Raw genomic sequence first — 17,593 nt, 5'->3', positions numbered from 1 at the left:
GTCAAAGACATGTAACAATAATGTATTATTTATGTTTTAAATAATTCAATAAATGTATCACTTATGAAGCTGAATATAATAAATTAAATTAAATACACACATAGCACTTCTAAATAGCAAATAGTGCTGATTTAAAAAAAATAATACATGATTTATTGGCAAAACATATATTTACCGATCAAGAAATGGTCAAGAGCAGTAAATCTGTGAGGCAAAAAACAGGATTAAAGCTTGCAAAGAAGATGCTCCACTTGATGATTAAGACATATGAATGGATAGGTTGATAATTTTATATCCTGCCATAGTTGTAGTAAGCAAGCAGTAAGTAAGTACTGAGTAAATTAGCATCCAAAACAATAGGCCACTTGGTGTCAGATAGCACTTTACATTACAGCCCAGTAGCATGGTAATAGTTAGGTTATGATCTGATAATGGTGGTGAATACTTTCAAAAACTTTCATTGTAAAATAACCAAATACATCAAATGTTAGAATTAAGCCATTAATGACTTTGATATTAGAAATACACCTATCATCAAAATATCACTGCAGTATTAACATCAGATAACAGTAGTAAATTATATATACATATATATAATATAATAGCAAGAAGCTAGCATCAAAATCCACATAAGGCATAAGCCTACATAATTCTGGTATATCACACTAACAAAAACAGTGCAACACTGTACACAAAGCTCAGTGAACATTAATAAAACATTTTTACAACATCAATCAAGGAAAATGCTGCTAGCACAATGACAGCATCCCACATATATGCACTGATAGACAAGACAAAACACAGCATTGTTGGCATACACACAGCAGTCTATACATGAATATTACTGACTTAATCATAAACTACATTATATGTATTCATTATTAGCTTTCTGTCAGTAAAATCAAATCAATCAATCCATGCAGTGCATGGAATCAATATCATTTAGCAGTTAGCAGCAGACACACCATGTCAATCAACAAAAAAACTACAGGACTTCTAGCAGGAATATCAAGGTCCACATACAACACTAGCCAATAGTTTTCAGGTATAGCTCATTAACAGTAACATTACCCTGTAAGGCTAATGTGAGAGGTCAACCAGTATCCGATTTATAATGTTTTTACAGATTGTTTATGTTTATGAAATGTTTATTAGGGACCTCACAAGTTATTGTTTTTAGTATGTTAATTCAGATTATTCAGCTGAGAATTATTTGTGCTGCATACAAGTTTTATGGTTTAATAAACAGGTAAAAATAATATTATTGTTAATTCTCTCAGGCCTAAGTATCTATCTATCTATCTAGTGCTCATGTTATGACACGTTCGGTTACTATGGTTACTTGGGACAGGCCACTTACACGTAACGTTGCTATGGAGTAACCATAGCAACCATTGGTCATGCTTTTTGACCATCCAGCTTCAAGTACATTAAGTTAACGTTACATCTCAGCGTCCGCCTGTGTTTTATACGGCTAACATCACTAACATTTTTCACAAAGCTCAGAGAAACATTACACAAAATCACCCATCACACAGAAAATTAATCAGCAGGCAGGAGAGACATGTAATGCTCTCAATAATCTCAAAAATGCCCCCAAACAAACGCCACAGCCTCGCGGACTCACACATCAGTCTGTACATTAATAATAGTTAATTCATTATGCTAGCTAAGTTATGCTAACAGTTAGCTGTTCGGGAAGCAGAGGGGAGAGTTTCCTCCGGGGCCGAAGTTGATGCTAACTTCGGGGCTAACCCCCTTTATTTTATCTTTAGCAGTTAGCAAACCACTCACACGGAGTCTCCACCTATTATTGATAAGCGACAGCCTTTATTCACCGCGAACTGTGTCTCACACTGTACATTTACTGCCAAACTATAACTTATAAACTATAACTTTCGGCTAACCAGTCTCCCGCGGCTCTACTGCCATTCACCGTCACACTCGTTCACACATTGCCCCCGCTCTCTCTCGCTCAACACACACACACGTTACGCTCGCATACCACGCACTGCTCTATTAGGAGCTAAGCTACTCTTATAAAATAGCATAAGTTAGCTCACTAAACGAGCGGCTCAATTTTCAATAAATAAGCTAAATAAAATTATGAGCTTGGTCTAAAAGAAACTCGACTCAGCTCTCCACATTTATTAAACCACCGTATACACAGCAATAGTAGTGAACGTTTTAAATATATTTTTTTAAGATGAAAACAGTTAACAAGCTGAATCTAAAATATTCCCACATTTATGATTAAAGCGAACATCATAATTAACATATTAATATAGCTAACATTATAAGCCACAATTATAAAGGTAGCATGCTAGCTAAATATACAGTTAAAAAAATACGTCTTCTTACCTCAGACAAAGAGCCAGAGAGGGGGAGTTCCCGCCGGAGTACAGTATTAAACTCAAGCCCAAACACAAAGAGCCAATCAGATTCATCCCGTAACTGTCCTCCAATCAAAGTTATTAAATGTCAAATTAGCCGCGAGAGCGGCTGGTTGTTATGGTGATGACGTACGAAAGGCAGAGTTGAGAGGGCAGAGAGGCAGGTCAGAGAGCAGACAGGGGTCATCTATATTTTACTATATTTTCTGTTTATCGTATCCTCTCTCCTCTGTCCTTCACTATGATACGCACATAATAAACGGTTAATCAGAATTCTTACCTGTGTTTTAATTCGGCGTAGACGTTATCCTCCAACCACCACGTATTTTAATAATGAATCATGTTTTTTACATCTCTTCCCACAATCTTCTCCCACTGAAATAGTGAGGCTGGTAACGAGTTGATGCGACAAAGTCGGCCAAGAACTTTGTATTTATGTATTATATTGTTGCCGAATTGTCAAGAAGACTGTTGAGATATGATGAGTTTTTCCCTTGTGTTTCTACAGTTATGTGCTATTATGTAAACGCAAATAATTGTTAATATGTGGTATTTCTTAAATGGAGCTTGGCATAATATTGTCCTGAGATTATGCAGGAAGCGTCATGGTTTAATTAAAATTGCTAAAGTAACTAAATAAGTAATAACCACAATTATGGGAATAATAAGTATGTAGTAATAATAATAATAATAATAATTATAACAATAATAAGTAATGCTATCAATAACACAAATAACAATATTTATATTAATAAGTAATACTTATTAACAAACTATTGTTAATGTGCAGTCATAGGTAGTGTAGGTTTTTAAAACTTTTTAGAAAAGTGTCCACCAGACCCCCTACCTGTTAACATACAATGAACGTTGTGACGTTGTAGACTTTTATTTTGAAACTCCACCCTCAGCCCAATTTTCAAGTTAGGGTCCAGAACATTGGTCCGGACTATACTATTGATTAATGTATTCTGCCCTAAAAAAGCATAACCACAGTAACTACACTAACAGTGAAACTGAGAAAAATGGCTTTAAAGTTTTGTAAATGTGTTTTATGTAGAATGGTGGTTATATGCATTATTATTATGTGTATTACCATAAACAGATATGTAGGTAGTGCAAATCACGACAACAGTTACAACAGTCTGAGTGTCTTCTTCCTCACAAAATAAATCTAACTTGATGTTTTATTACATTAGTAAATCTGTATTACTTGTGTCATGTGTAACAAGTTGAAATAGATGCTAATTAAGAGTTTCAGTGTCTTTTGTGACGTTTAATTAGCACAGTAATCCTTTGTCCTCTCTAGCTAGCGAGTGCTAGCACATTAGTAGCTTATCCTCTCTAGCAAGCAAAGCATATTAATTAATTAGCTAGCCTACTAATACCTTCTTCTACCTATTAATTCTCTTTCGCTAGGTAGCTAGAGCTAGCACACATAAACACATTAACCAAACCTAGCGCTTAGCTGCGCGCTAATCGCTAGCTACGCGCTAATCGTTAGCTATGTGCTAATCGCTAGCTAAGTGCTAGCTTTGGTTAATGTGTTTAATTGTATTATTCTCCTGAAGGAGTGCTAATGTAAATTAAGGAACAGCTCATAGTAGGGTAAAATATTTAAGGTATAAGCATTTATATACCATGTCATCCTGTCTAGCCAGCTAGCTAGCGCTAGCATTTTAATGCCTTCTAATTTTCTAGAGCTAGCACACATAAACACATTGACCAGAGCTCATAGTAGGGTAAAATATTTAAAGTGTATTGAAACTTATTTTGTGTTAATATTAAAATCATTCAGCTTTAAATTGTTTGTTTGTTAGCCACCTTATAATTATCTTTAGCTAGCCAGCTAGCGCTAGCTTATTAATGCCTTGTCATTGTCTGTAGCTAGCTGTGTGTGTGTGTGTGTGTGTGTGTGTGTGTGTGTGTGTGTGTGTGTGAGCAGGCTTTGGTTGTCATGGCAATCAGGGGAGCCCACAGCAGCTGCGCGCGCGCCTCTCTCTGTCTCTAACTCCTCAGAGAGACAGAAACATTTAAAATGAATCCCCTCAAAAGCATGGCCAGGAACGACTGAAATGAAAACCGAAAAGACCGTGAGCGTCGTCATCTTGTTGACTATAGCGCTGCCGAGTTTCAGTGGCTAAAGTTAAAAAATGTGACCTGGACAGATTGAGAGAGAAGAGGTTCAACGAGCGTGTTTCAAGGTTCCTCCTCTCCATTTTAACATGGGAGTAGATGGGGCCGTGAGAGGGCGTTGCTGGCGCATCAGTGCGTTTCCCGCCAAAACTATTTGTCTGACAGCTTCAGCAGTGGTATCACTGCGACCCCAACAAATTTACCTACGTTTCTATCTATAAATTCTTTCGGTGGAGTGAAATTTGTGGCCATGAGAGCAGTTTACAAATTTATTTTTCGACAAATTTTTCTCTCTCCCCACACTCTAGCGATGATGTCACGCACTCTGGCAGTTTTTTTCAGTTGGAGGTTCTCGCAATACACACCCATTCATTTTTTGGACCGGTTTTTGGCGATTTACCGGCAAACCGTTTGGCGAAACGCTTAGAAAAGTCATAGCACTCGATTCCCGGCCGAGCCGCACGTTTTGATACCTTTTTTGTGTATGTGCGACAAAAGCTGCGGGAGAAGAAGCGCGCCGAAAAACGTACGGAAGAATAATAATAAGCACACGGCATAGAGTAGTATTGTGCTTGCTTATGCAAGGCACAATAATAATAAGTATGGGGAAGAGTAGTATTGTGCTTGCTTATGCAAGGCACAATAATAAGCACGAGGAAGAGTAGTATTGTGCTTGCTTATGCAAGGCACAATAATTAGACACAGCAGCATAGGCCAATGTAGTGCAACGAGTACAGAAGTTTAATTAGAATCGCAAAATAGGAATTTTACAAAAAATAGCAGAAAATATAGACTATAATTGAAAAGCATATACACTATATGCAATATGCAAGTAAAATGGTGGGGTGGACATATGGAAAGGGGTCCGGGGAGTGAGGAAGTAGAGGGGGGTTGAGGGGGAAAAGGGCTGTCGTCTGGGTAAAGAAGGGAGAGATGGGCTGTGGAGGAGGGTGGGGTAACCAAGGTGTGAATGAGGGTACCTGAGGAGGTGGAGGGCGTTTGTGAATCAAACATGTTGAAATACAGGTTTAACTCGTTGGCACATCCCTTTGTCCCCTCTACTGAACCTACTGACCTTTTCATGCCAGTAATGCTCCTCACCCCCCTGTAACAGTCCATCAAGGCCTCCTCTGCCTCCACCGACAACTGCTGCACAGTGCTGGTGGTGATGGACTGTCTCCTATATAAAATACATGTTTCTAATTAAATTTGAAATGTAAAGAAAATATATGCATTAGAATAGAACCAAAATTATATGAACTAGTTGTTGTATGTTTCCGATTCAGCAATCCATTAAAGTGATTGATCCATTGATAAACAGCATCATGAGAGGAATCCAAGTCCCTGTTGGAGTCAGTCAGAGCATTTCCATAGAGAGCCACTTTGCATCAGCAGCACCATGCTCCAGTGCTCTGGGAGAGTTTATAGTCCTGAGAGTTGAACACTGGATGACTGACAGCTGTCCTTCATGACAACAGAAGACACAGAAATCCTCCTCATCAAAAACATGACTTTGATCTCCGTCCTCATCTGGACTCTCCTCTGCTGCTGCTTCACAGGTAAAGTCCAGAGAATCAAACTCCTCTCCTCTATGAACATCCGTCCCTCTGAAATGAAGCCCACAAAACCATGATGCTGCTTTATGTTTTTGTCTCTGTATCCTCAGAGTCCAGAGGCCAGGTCACAGTGACTCAGTCTGGAGCAGTGAGCTCTGCTCTGGGAGGCTCCGTCACCATCACATGTAGGACCAGTCAGGATGTATATTATAGTAGCCCATACCACCTTTTAGCCTGGTACCAACAGAGAGATGGAGAAACTCCTAAACTGCTCATTTACTTTGCTAGCACTCGAGCATCAGGGATTCCAGGTCGTTTTACAGGCAGTGGATCAAACTCTGACTTCACTCTGACCATCAGTGGAGTCCAGACTGAAGATGCAGCAGTTTACTACTGTCAGAGTTATCATGAAATCAGCAGTCAGTGGTTGTTCACACAGTGAAAAAACGTCGTACAAAAACCTCCCTCAGTCAGACTGAACAGAAACTGAACTGACTGCTGCAGCTGGAAGCTACTGCAGAGACTGATACACTTCACTGAGGACACACACACACACACACACACACACACACACACACACACACACACACACATATACATACACACACACACACACCAGAAGATTAACTGGAGACATAACAAGACAAAAGTGACCTACGTGATATAAATATATCAACATAAAAAAACAAATTTTCTTTTATATGCAAGTAAAATACCACACAAAGACATTGAGACTGAAAATGAATTGTTGACGTTGGAAATACCCAGACAATCTCTGTACAACATCCATCCACTAACTGTTGTGGAGCTTTCAATCATATCACTTCAATTCAATTCAATTTTATTTGTATAGCGCCAATTCATAACAGAAGTTATCTCAGGACACTTTTCAAACAGAGCAGGTCTAGACCGAACTCTTTAAAACATTTACAGAGACCCAACAGTACCACCATGAGCAAGCACTTGGCGACGGGGGCAAGGAAAAACTGCCTTTTAAGAAGCAGAAACCTAGGACAGACCTTCTGGCTCTATGTTGGTGGATCACATGATCTTCTTCAGCTGATGGAGTCTCCCAGTTGTCACTGAATTGTAGTTGTTCAAATTCCCATTCCTCTGAGCATTTTCAGGACTTCTTGTCCATGTTGGCATCAAAGTTAAAATATTCCATGACAACTGGGTGAACTCCATCTGCTGAGGAAGACCATGGGATTTGATCAAAAGCTCCAGAACAGCGACTGAATGGAGCTTGAGCAGAAATTGATTTAACTGTTAAACATGTTAAATGTTGTGACCTTTTATATTTTTTTCAGATACATAAAACCTACCATAATTTCTCTTTTATTATAATTTCTGGGGCTTTATGCCTTTTTCATTGATTAGACAGCTCAATATAGACAGAACAGGGGAGAGAGAGAGACCACAGGTCAGACTCGAGTTGATGTATTGTTTTGAACTATCTGAAGACTCAAAAATGCAGCAAGGAGAGAGAGAGAGAGAGAGAGAGAGAGAGAGAGAGAGAGAGAGAGAGAGAGAGAGAGAGAGAGAGAGCAGTTTGGTAGTCAGCCCATGCATGTTCAGCCTGTATATTTTAGATTTCTTTTCATTCCAGTTTTGCAGGTTTGACCAAGTCTTCAGCAGATGAGGTTAAATATCCTCAATCACATGTTTGAGAGAGATTTAGCTGTCTAGATTTAACTAGAAAGAGTTTCCAACATAAGTCAGTTGTTTTTTCTAGACATTAATATGAACATCCACATAAGTTGTTGTGCACATACATGTGTCCAGGTCAGCCCCACCCAAATAAAAAATACGTTCTCCCACATGTCTGAGTGTCTCCTTGAGCTCAGGAAGTTCTCTAAAAACTGACTCTGATGGAAAGGTTTTTTTAAATGTGTGTGAACAATGTTGTTTCACGTCTTTCTCACACACACATTAAAAAGTGTCCAATATGGGGAAACCTGATGAAACAGGTTGTGTGCACATTGTTTTATCATGTTATCTTATTTTTATTTTTATTTATTTTTCCTCGATTGTATTTACTATCAACAATGATGAGAAAATCTTACTCTGACATTGGTTATAATCCTGCACATGTGAAAATATGTAATTAGACATCTGTTGTTAGTGTACAGGGATCCATGAAAGAAACATTTGATCCAAAGAAAGAAAATCTCTTTATTGGCTTACAGCATTAACAGCATCGGAATTATTGGAACAATAAAAATGTCATGATCTAAAGTTTAATTCAGTTAAAATGTTGGAATGATAGAAAGTGCAGACTTAAAGCTGTAGCAAGGTAAAACAGAAGCAGAGTCCCAGTGAGTCCGGTCAGTACTGAGAACATGGTCTCTCATACATTTCCATAGAGAGCCACTTTGCATCAGCAGCACCATGCTCCAGTGCTCTGGGAGAGTTTATAGTCCTGAGAGTTGAACACTGGATGACTGACAGCTGTCCTTCATGACAACAGAAGACACAGAAATCCTCCTCATCAAAAACATGACTTTGATCTCCGTCCTCATCTGGACTCTCCTCTGCTGCTGCTTCACAGGTAAAGTCCAGAGAATCAAACTCCTCTCCTCTATGAACATCCGTCCCTCTGAAATGAAGCCCACAAAACCATGACGCTGCTTTATGTTTTTGTCTCTGTATCCTCAGAGTCCAGAGGCCAGGTCACAGTGACTCAGTCTGGAGCAGTGAGCTCTGCTCTGGGACGCTCCGTCACCATCACATGCAGGACCAGTCAGGATGTATATTATGGTAGCCCATACCACCTTTTAGCCTGGTACCAACAGAGAGATGGAGAAACTCCTAAACTGCTCATTTACTTTGCTAGCACTCGAGCATCAGGGATTCCAGGTCGTTTTACAGGCAGTGGATCAAACTCTGACTTCACTCTGACCATCAGTGGAGTCCAGACTGAAGATGCAGCAGTTTACTACTGTCAGAGTTATCATGAAATCAGCAGTCAGGATGTGTTCACACAGTGAAAAAACGTCGTACAAAAACCTCCCTCAGTCAGACTGAACAGAAACTGAACTGACTGCTGCAGCTGGAAGCTACTGCAGAGACTGATACACTTCACTGAGGACACACACACACACACACACACACACACACACACACACATATACATACACACACACACCAGAAGATTAACTGGAGACATAACAAGACAAAAGTGACCTACGTGATATAAATATATCAACATAAAAAAACAAATTTTCTTTTATATGCAAGTAAAATACCACACAAAGACGCTGAGACTGAAAATGAATTGTTGACGTTGGAAATACCCAGACAATCTCTGTACAACATCCATCCACTAAGTGTTGTGGAGCTTTCAATCATATCACTTCAATTCAATTTAATTTTATTTGTATAGCGCCAATTCATAACAGAAGTTATCTCAGGACACTTTTCAAACAGAGCAGGTCTAGACCGAACTCTTTAAAACATTTACAGAGACCCAACAGTACCACCATGAGCAAGCACTTGGCGACGGGGGCAAGGAAAAACTGCCTTTTAAGAGGCAGAAACCTAGGACAGACCTTCTGGCTCTATGTTGGTGGATCACATGATCTTCTTCAGCTGATGGAGTCTCCCAGTTGTCACTGAATTGTAGTTGTTCAAATTCCCATTCCTCTGAGCATTTTCAGGACTTCTTGTCCATGTTGGCATCAAAGTTAAAATATTCCATGACAACTGGGTGAACTCCATCTGCTGAGGAAGACCATGGGATTTGATCAAAAGCTCCAGAACAGCGACTGAATGGAGCTTGAGCAGAAATGTATTTGATAGTTAAACATGTTAAATGTTGTGACCTTTTTATATTTTTTCAGATACATAAAACCTACCATCATTTCTCTTTTTATTATAATTTTTGGGGCTTTATGCCTTTTTCATTGATTAGACAGCTCAAAATAGACAGAACAGGGGAGAGAGAGAGACCACAGGTCAGACTCGAGTTGATGTTGTTTTGAACTATCTGAAGACTCAAAAATACAGCAAGGAGAGAGAGAGAGAGAGAGGGGGGGAGAGAGAGAGAGAGAGAGAGAGAGAGAGAGAGAGAGAGAGCAGTTTGGTAGTCAGCCCATGCATGTTCAGCCTGTATATTTTAGATTTCTTTTCATTCCAGTTTTGCAGGTTTGACCAAGTCTTCAGCAGATGAGGTTAAATATCCTCAATCACATGTTTGAGAGAGATTTAGCTGTCTAGATTTAACTAGAAAGAGTTTCCAACATATGTCTGTTGTTTTTTTAAACATTAATATGAACATCCACATAAGTTGTTGTGCACATACACGTTAAACACAAAAAGTGTCCAGTATGGGAAACCCAATGAAAGCACATTTTTCACTCATGCTATGCTATTTCTTATTTTTAGCTATTTTTCCCAGATTGTATTAACTATCAACAATGCTGAGAAAATCTTATCCTGACATTGGTTATAATCCTGCAAATGTGAAAATACAGAATAAGACATCTATTGTTGGTAAACAGGGATCCATGAAAAATTATTTGATCTAAAGATAGAAAATATCTTTTGATTGATGTATTTGTTAAAATGGTGGAATGATAGAAAGTGCAGATTTAAGGCTGTAGCAAGGTAAAATAGAAGCAGAGTCCCAGTGAGTCCGGTCAGTACTGAGAACATGGTCTCTCATACATTTCCATAGAGAGCCACTTTGCATCAGCAGCACCATGCTCCAGTGCTCTGGGAGAGTTTATAGTCCTGAGAGTTGAACACTGGATGACTGACAGCTGTCCTTCATGACAACAGAAGACACAGAAATCCTCCTCATCAAAAACATGACTTTGATCTCCGTCCTCATCTGGACTCTCCTCTGCTGCTGCTTCACAGGTAAAGTCCAGAGAATCAAACTCCTCTCCTCTATGAACATCCGTCCCTCTGAAATGAAGCCCACAAAACCATGACGCTGCTTTATGTTTTTGTCTCTGTATCCTCAGAGTCCAGAGGCCAGGTCACAGTGACTCAGTCTGGAGCAGTGAGCTCTGCTCTGGGACGCTCCGCCACCATCACATGTAGGACCAGTCAGAATGTATATAATAATAACTATTTACACTGGTACCAACAGAGAGATGGAGAAACTCCTAAACTGCTCATTTACTATACTAGCAGTCGAGCATCAGGGATTCCAGGTCGTTTTACAGGCAGTGGATCAAACTCTGACTTCACTCTGACCATCAGTGGAGTCCAGACTGAAGATGCAGCAGTTTACTACTGTCAGAGTTATCATGAAATCAGCAGTCAGGATGTGTTCACACAGTGAAAAAACGTCGTACAAAAACCTCCCTCAGTCAGACTGAACAGAAACTGAACTGACTGCTGCAGCTGGAAGCTACTGCAGAGACTGATACACTTCACTGAGGACACACACACACACACACACACACACATATACATACACACACACACACCAGAAGATTAACTGGAGACATAACAAGACAAAAGTGACCTACGTGATATAAATATATCAACATAAAAAAAGACATTTTCTTTTATATGCAACTAAAATACCACACAAAGACATTGAGACTGAAAGTTATTGGTTGACGTTGGAAATACCCAGACAATCTCTGTACAACATCCATCCACTAACTGTTGTGGAGCTTTCAATCATATCACTTCAATTCAATTCAAGAGAGAGACACACAGACACAAACACACACAGAAAATATATTTAACTTAACTTTTATAAAATTCAGTCGACTCAAATCATATCCCCAGAATATAGAAATCCTCTCATGTGGTTCCAGTTCCTGAGATAACTGATCATAAACAAGTTCAGGAGTACAGTTGTCCTCATATCACTTTTTATGAAGATTTCTGAAAGATCACTAAGTAAGTGGCCACAGTACTGGCTCACCTGAAGGCTGTGTCTTCTCCCTTTTACCTTTTAGCACCGACAGCTGCAGAAGCTGTGAGGAGGGCAGCTACTTTATCAGATTCTCAGATGATACTGCTCTGCTGTCTCTGCTTCAGGGTTCAGGACAGGACCACAGCTCTGCTCTTCACAGTTTAGTGAAGTGGTGAGATGACAATATTTCAGACTTGATTTGTTGAATTTAGACACATCAGAAATAACATCAGCAACAGTTAGCTGCTGCCTTAAATTACCCTCTCAAAGATAAATAAAGTTATATTGACTGATGGACTGATAACACGTGTAAATAAATATTACAATATGAATTTAATTTCAATGTTGACTACACATTTAAATCCTTTTAATCCACTATTCTTTCCATTCTCACATTAAACCCTGTCTGTGTTTGTCAGAAAATCTATCAGCATCTCAGACATCTGTTCATTCACACCAACAAAAAATTACTTTGTATGCCATTAATATCCTATTATACATTACAAAACTATAATCTTCCATTCTTTTAGTTATTCATCTGATTTTACAAATAATCCATAAAACACTTGAGATTAAATGGAACTACAATGACAGTAAGGTCTGTTAATTTTACAATAACAAAAATGAAACGACTGATTCGATGAGCTGGTCTTTATTGTGATGAAATAATTGAAATTACAAACAGAAAAACATCATCGATGACACACATATTTATAGAGTGAGTGAGGAAAAGACAGAGAGAGACAGAGTTGCAGAGTGCAGACTGAGAGCAGAGTAAAACCAGTATCAGAGTCCCAGTGAGTCAGGTCAGAACTGGGAACACTGGTCTCTCCTCAGTGTCTCTGAGAGCGGAGTCTGGGAGCCCTGGGTGGCCTCACAGGTCACAGAGCCCACCTTCCTCCAGTGGTCTGCAGAGAGCCTCAGGGTGCTGCTCCAGCTGTAGTGGCCGTCCTTCAGCACCCCGGGGCTCCTGCTCTCCTCCCAGCTGCTGCTGCTGCTGCTGCCGTCCACCTTCCAGGACAGACTCCAGTCTGAGGGGAAGCCCTTGTTGGCCAGACACATGAGCGTGGCCTTCCCCTGCTGCAGCTCCTCACTGGAGGGGGGCAGCACCGTCAGGGTGGGACGGACATCACCTAGGAGACACCAATCAGCTTAGAGGACAGGGACCACACAGCTGTCAATCAAGCAGCAGACACTTGGACACCTTTACTGTGTGAGAGTTTATTTTCTCCTTTAAGGAGTTTCTGTCAGATGGTTTTTCTGCTCCAGCAGTCACTCACTCACACATTGTTTCACTTCCCTTTAAGAAGCCTCTCATGCATATCAGCACAGAGAGAATCATCATACAGAATGAGCTGAAATATATCAAACTACACTGGAAATAAAATATCAAAAACTGTATCATCAAAATCATCCAAAACCTGAACTATACATTACTTTAAAGTATTTAGTGGAAACATGAACAAACACAGAAAATGAACTGACTACAATCAAATGTTCTTCATGTGGATTTCAATCATCATTACCAAACGTTTCAACAGATTTTAAACTTGAAGCAATCTGTGACACAATGAAGAGATTTCGAAGGTTTTCGAATACCAAGCTTCATCTTCACTCTGTACAATTTTATTTTAATAGCTTAATCTCAACTCATTCAAAAACAGCTATTACGAATGTGGACAAATAAACGCGCATGTGTGAAGACATTTATAAAACGGTTAGCAAATTTTTTTTTCCTACACTTTGCGCTGTTTGAATTTCAGTTTGTCAGGAATGTGTAAAGAAATGTTTAGAAAAGCTGCTCTGAGTTAGCCTCCGTCAAAAAGGAGGATACAGAAATCTGTATTAAAATTAAAACAAGATATATTTATCAGCCTCAAGCAACCAATACTGAATATAAAACATTACTTTACAATGTTCTAATATTTAATATCAATGCAGAAACTTACTTCCAACATCCAGTCTGGTTCCTCCACCAAAAGTCAACCACAGTGATACAAACTCATTGAGCCGCCGTACAAAAAACCTCTCACTGTAGAGAGACACGGCTCTCTGACTTTGACACACTGAACTAAACCTACAAACCCTCAAGATGAAGCTTTACCATTAAAGTTGGAAATAATGATTCATATTCTGTCTTGATATTTTAAATTCACTTCAATGAGGTTTTGAATTTATATTCCTGATGCAAAGTTTGTCTCTGAGTGTAAAGTATTTCTGCAGAAGATATGCATTAATATGAAAAATCAAGAATTCTTCCTGAAATATATATAAAAAGACAAATATGTCCTGAAATGATAAAAAAATTAAAGATTTGACTTACTTCCAACATCCAGTCTGGTTCCTCCACCGAACGTGTACCACAGTGATACAAACTCATTGAGCCGCCGTACAAAAACCTCTCACTGTAGAGAGACACGGCTCTCTGACTTTGACACAAACAAACTCAACAAAATTATTCTGTTTGTAAAACCTTGTCATGTGACAACAAAAATATCAATAACCAGAAACTTCCAAGATGTACTTATTATATATATATATATATATAATATTATTTATTGATCCCCTGTAAAAGAAATTAAAATGAGATACAGCATCATAGGCCAATGTAGTGCAAAGAGTAAAGAAGTACAATAAGGAACGCAAAATGATAATATTACAAAATATAACATATTATATATTATATGTATATAGATATATTATATATAGATCTATATTATATATATAGACTATAAATGAAAAGCATATACACTATATGCAATATGCAAGTAAAATGGTGGGGTGGACATATGGAAAGGGGTCGGGGGAGGGAAGAAGTGGAGGGGGGGTTAAGGGGGAAAGGGCTGTCGTCTGGGTAAAGAAGGGAGAGACGGGCTGTGGAGGAGGGTGGGGTAGCCAAGGTGTGAATGAGGGTACCTGAGGAGGTGGAGGGCGTTTGTGAATCAAACATGTTGAAATACAGGTTTAACTCGTTGGCACATCCCTTTGTCCCCTCTACTGAACCTACTGACCTTTTCATGCCAGTAATGCTCCTCACCCCCCCTGTAACAGTCCATCAAGGCCTCCCTCTGCCTCCACCGACCACTGCTGCACAGTGCTGGTGGTGATGGACTGTCTCCTATATAAAATACATGTTTCTAAATAAGTTTGAAATGTAAAGAAAATATATATGCATTAGAATAGAACCAAAATTATATGAACTAGTTGTTGTGTATTTCTGAATCAGCAATCCATTAAAGTGATTGATCCATTGATAAACAGCATCATGAGAGGAATCCAAGTCCCTGTTGGAGTCAGTCAGAGCATTTCCATAGAGAGCCACTTTGCATCAGCAGCACCATGCTCCAGTGCTCTGGGAGAGTTTATAGTCCTGAGAGTTGAACACTGGATGACTGACAGCTGTCCTTCATGACAACAGAAGACACAGAAATCCTCCTCATCAAAAACATGACTTTGATCTCCGTCCTCATCTGGACTCTCCTCTGCTGCTGCTTCACAGGTAAAGTCCAGAGAATCAAACTCCTCTCCTCTATGAACATCCGTCCCTCTGAAATGAAGCCCACAAAACCATGACGCTGCTTTATGTTTTTGTCTCTGTATCCTCAGAGTCCAGAGGCCAGGTCACAGTGACTCAGTCTGGAGCAGTGAGCTCTGCTCTGGGACGCTCCGTCACCATCACATGTAGGACCAGTCAGAACATCTATAATTCTAACAGTTTAGCCTGGTACCAACAGAGAGATGGAGAAACTCCTAAACTGCTCATTATTGTGCCTTGCATAAGCAAGCACAATACTACTCTTCCCCATACTTATTATTATTCTTCCGTACGTTTTTCGGCGCGCTTCTTCTCCCGCAGCTTTTGTCGCACATACACAAAAAAGGTATCAAAACGTGCGGCTCGGCCGGGAATGGTGTGCTATGACTTTTCTAAGAATTTCGCCAAACGGTTTGCCGGTAAATCGCCAAAAACCGGTCCAAAAAATGAATGGGTGTGTATTGCGAGAACCTCCAACTGAAAAAAACTGCCAGAGTGCGTGACATCATCGCTAGAGTGTGGGGAGAGAGAAAAATTTGTCGAAAAATAAATTTGTAAACTGCTGTCACGGCCACAAATTTCACTCTACAGAAATAATTTATAGATAGAAACGTAGGTAAATTCGTTGGGGTCGCAGTGATACCACTGCTGAAGCTGTCAGACAAATAGTTTTGGCGGGAAACGCACTGATGCGCCAGCAACTCCCTCTCACAGCCCCATCTACTCCCATGTTAATTTTAGAGGACAAATCTTGAAAAACGCTCGTTGAACCTCTTCTCTCTCAATCTCCCCAGGTCACATTTTTTAACTTTAGCCACTGAAACTCGGCAGTGCTATAGTCAACAAGATGACGACGCCCACGGTGTTTTCGGTTTTCATTTCGGTCGTTCCTGGCCATGCTTTTGAGGGGATTCATTTTAATTGTTTTCTGTCTCTCTGAGGAGTTAGAGACAGAGAAACGTGCGCAGCTGCTGTGGGCTCCCCTGATTGCCATGACAACCAAAGCCTGCTCACACACACACACACACACACACACACACACACACACAGCTAGCTACAGAGAATGACAAGACATTAATAATCTAGAGCTAGCTGGCTAGCTAAAGATAATTAGCAGGCGGCTAACAAGCAAACAATTTAAAGCTGAATGATTTTAATATTAACACAAAATAAGAACAATACACCTTAAATATTTTACCCTACTATGAGCTGTTCCTTAATTTACATTAGCTCTCCTTCAGGAGCATAATACAATTAAACACATTAACCAAAGGTAGCACTTAGCTAGCGATTAGCGCTTAGCTAGCGATTAGCATGTAGCTAGCGATTAGCACGTAGCTAAACGCTACCTTTGGTTTATGTGTTTATGTGTGCTAGCTCTAGCTAGCTAGCTAAAGAGAATGACATGATATTAATATGCTAGCGCTAGCTAAGGAGGATGACAGGTTATCAATATGCTATAGGGAGGATTACATGGCATTAATAATCTAGCGCTAGCTGGCTAGCTAAAGATAATTAGCAGGTGGCTAACAAGCAAACAATTTAAAGCTGAATGATTTTAATATTAACACAAAATAAGTTCAATACACCTTAAATATTCTACCCTACCATGAGCTATTCCTTAATTTACATTAGCACTCCTTCAGGAGCATAATACAATTAAACACATTAACCAAAGCTAGCACTTAGCTAGCGGTTAGCACTTAGCTAGCGATTAGCGCACAGCTAGCGATTAGCGGTTAGCACGTAGACATGGTATTAACATATGGGCCAGAGCAAGGCACAATCAAAATTGCTTTAGGAATTTTCTAGTATTATTATTCTTCTTCCGTACGTTTTTCGGCGCGCTTCTTCTCCCGGAGCTTTGATCGCACGTACACAAAAAAGGTATCAGAACGTGCGGCTCGATGAGGACATTAGTGCTATGACTTTTCTAAGAATTTCGCCAAACGGTTTGCCGATAAATCGCCAAAAACCGGTCCAAAAAAATGAATGGGTGTGTATTGCGAGAACCTCCAACTGAAAAAAACTGCCAGAGTGCGTGACATCATCGCTAGAGTGTGGGGAGAGAGAAAAATTTGTCGAAAAATAAATT

At 39.6% G+C, this 17,593-nt stretch overlaps 4 gene segments (V, D, J or C); 3 read left to right on the top strand and 1 right to left on the bottom strand.

The window, feature by feature from the left end:
• The first annotated feature begins 5,949 nt into the window (after window positions 1–5,949).
• LOC127357446 (immunoglobulin kappa variable 4-1-like) lies at window positions 5,950–6,664 on the top strand. The segment is given in 2 exon segments: window positions 5,950–6,085; window positions 6,193–6,664. Coding segments are annotated over 2 exon segments (423 nt in total).
• A 1,811-nt stretch (window positions 6,665–8,475) lies between these two features.
• Window positions 8,476–9,087, top strand: LOC127357447 (immunoglobulin kappa variable 4-1-like). The segment is given in 2 exon segments: window positions 8,476–8,633; window positions 8,741–9,087. Coding segments are annotated over 2 exon segments (423 nt in total).
• A 1,722-nt stretch (window positions 9,088–10,809) lies between these two features.
• On the top strand, window positions 10,810–11,390 carry LOC127357454 (immunoglobulin kappa variable 4-1-like). The segment is given in 2 exon segments: window positions 10,810–10,945; window positions 11,053–11,390. Coding segments are annotated over 2 exon segments (414 nt in total).
• Window positions 11,391–12,599: 1,209 nt separating this feature from the next.
• On the bottom strand, window positions 12,600–14,982 carry LOC127358279 (Ig kappa-b4 chain C region-like). The segment is given in 3 exon segments: window positions 12,600–13,096; window positions 14,287–14,357; window positions 14,975–14,982. Coding segments are annotated over 3 exon segments (405 nt in total).
• Between the last annotated feature and the right edge of the window lie 2,611 nt (window positions 14,983–17,593).

This window comes from Dicentrarchus labrax, unplaced genomic scaffold (assembly GCF_905237075.1).
Source record: "Dicentrarchus labrax unplaced genomic scaffold, dlabrax2021, whole genome shotgun sequence".
NCBI lineage: Eukaryota > Metazoa > Chordata > Actinopteri > Moronidae > Dicentrarchus > Dicentrarchus labrax.
Note: the sequence above shows the minus strand (reverse complement) of the source record. Positions and strands in the feature narration are given on the sequence as shown.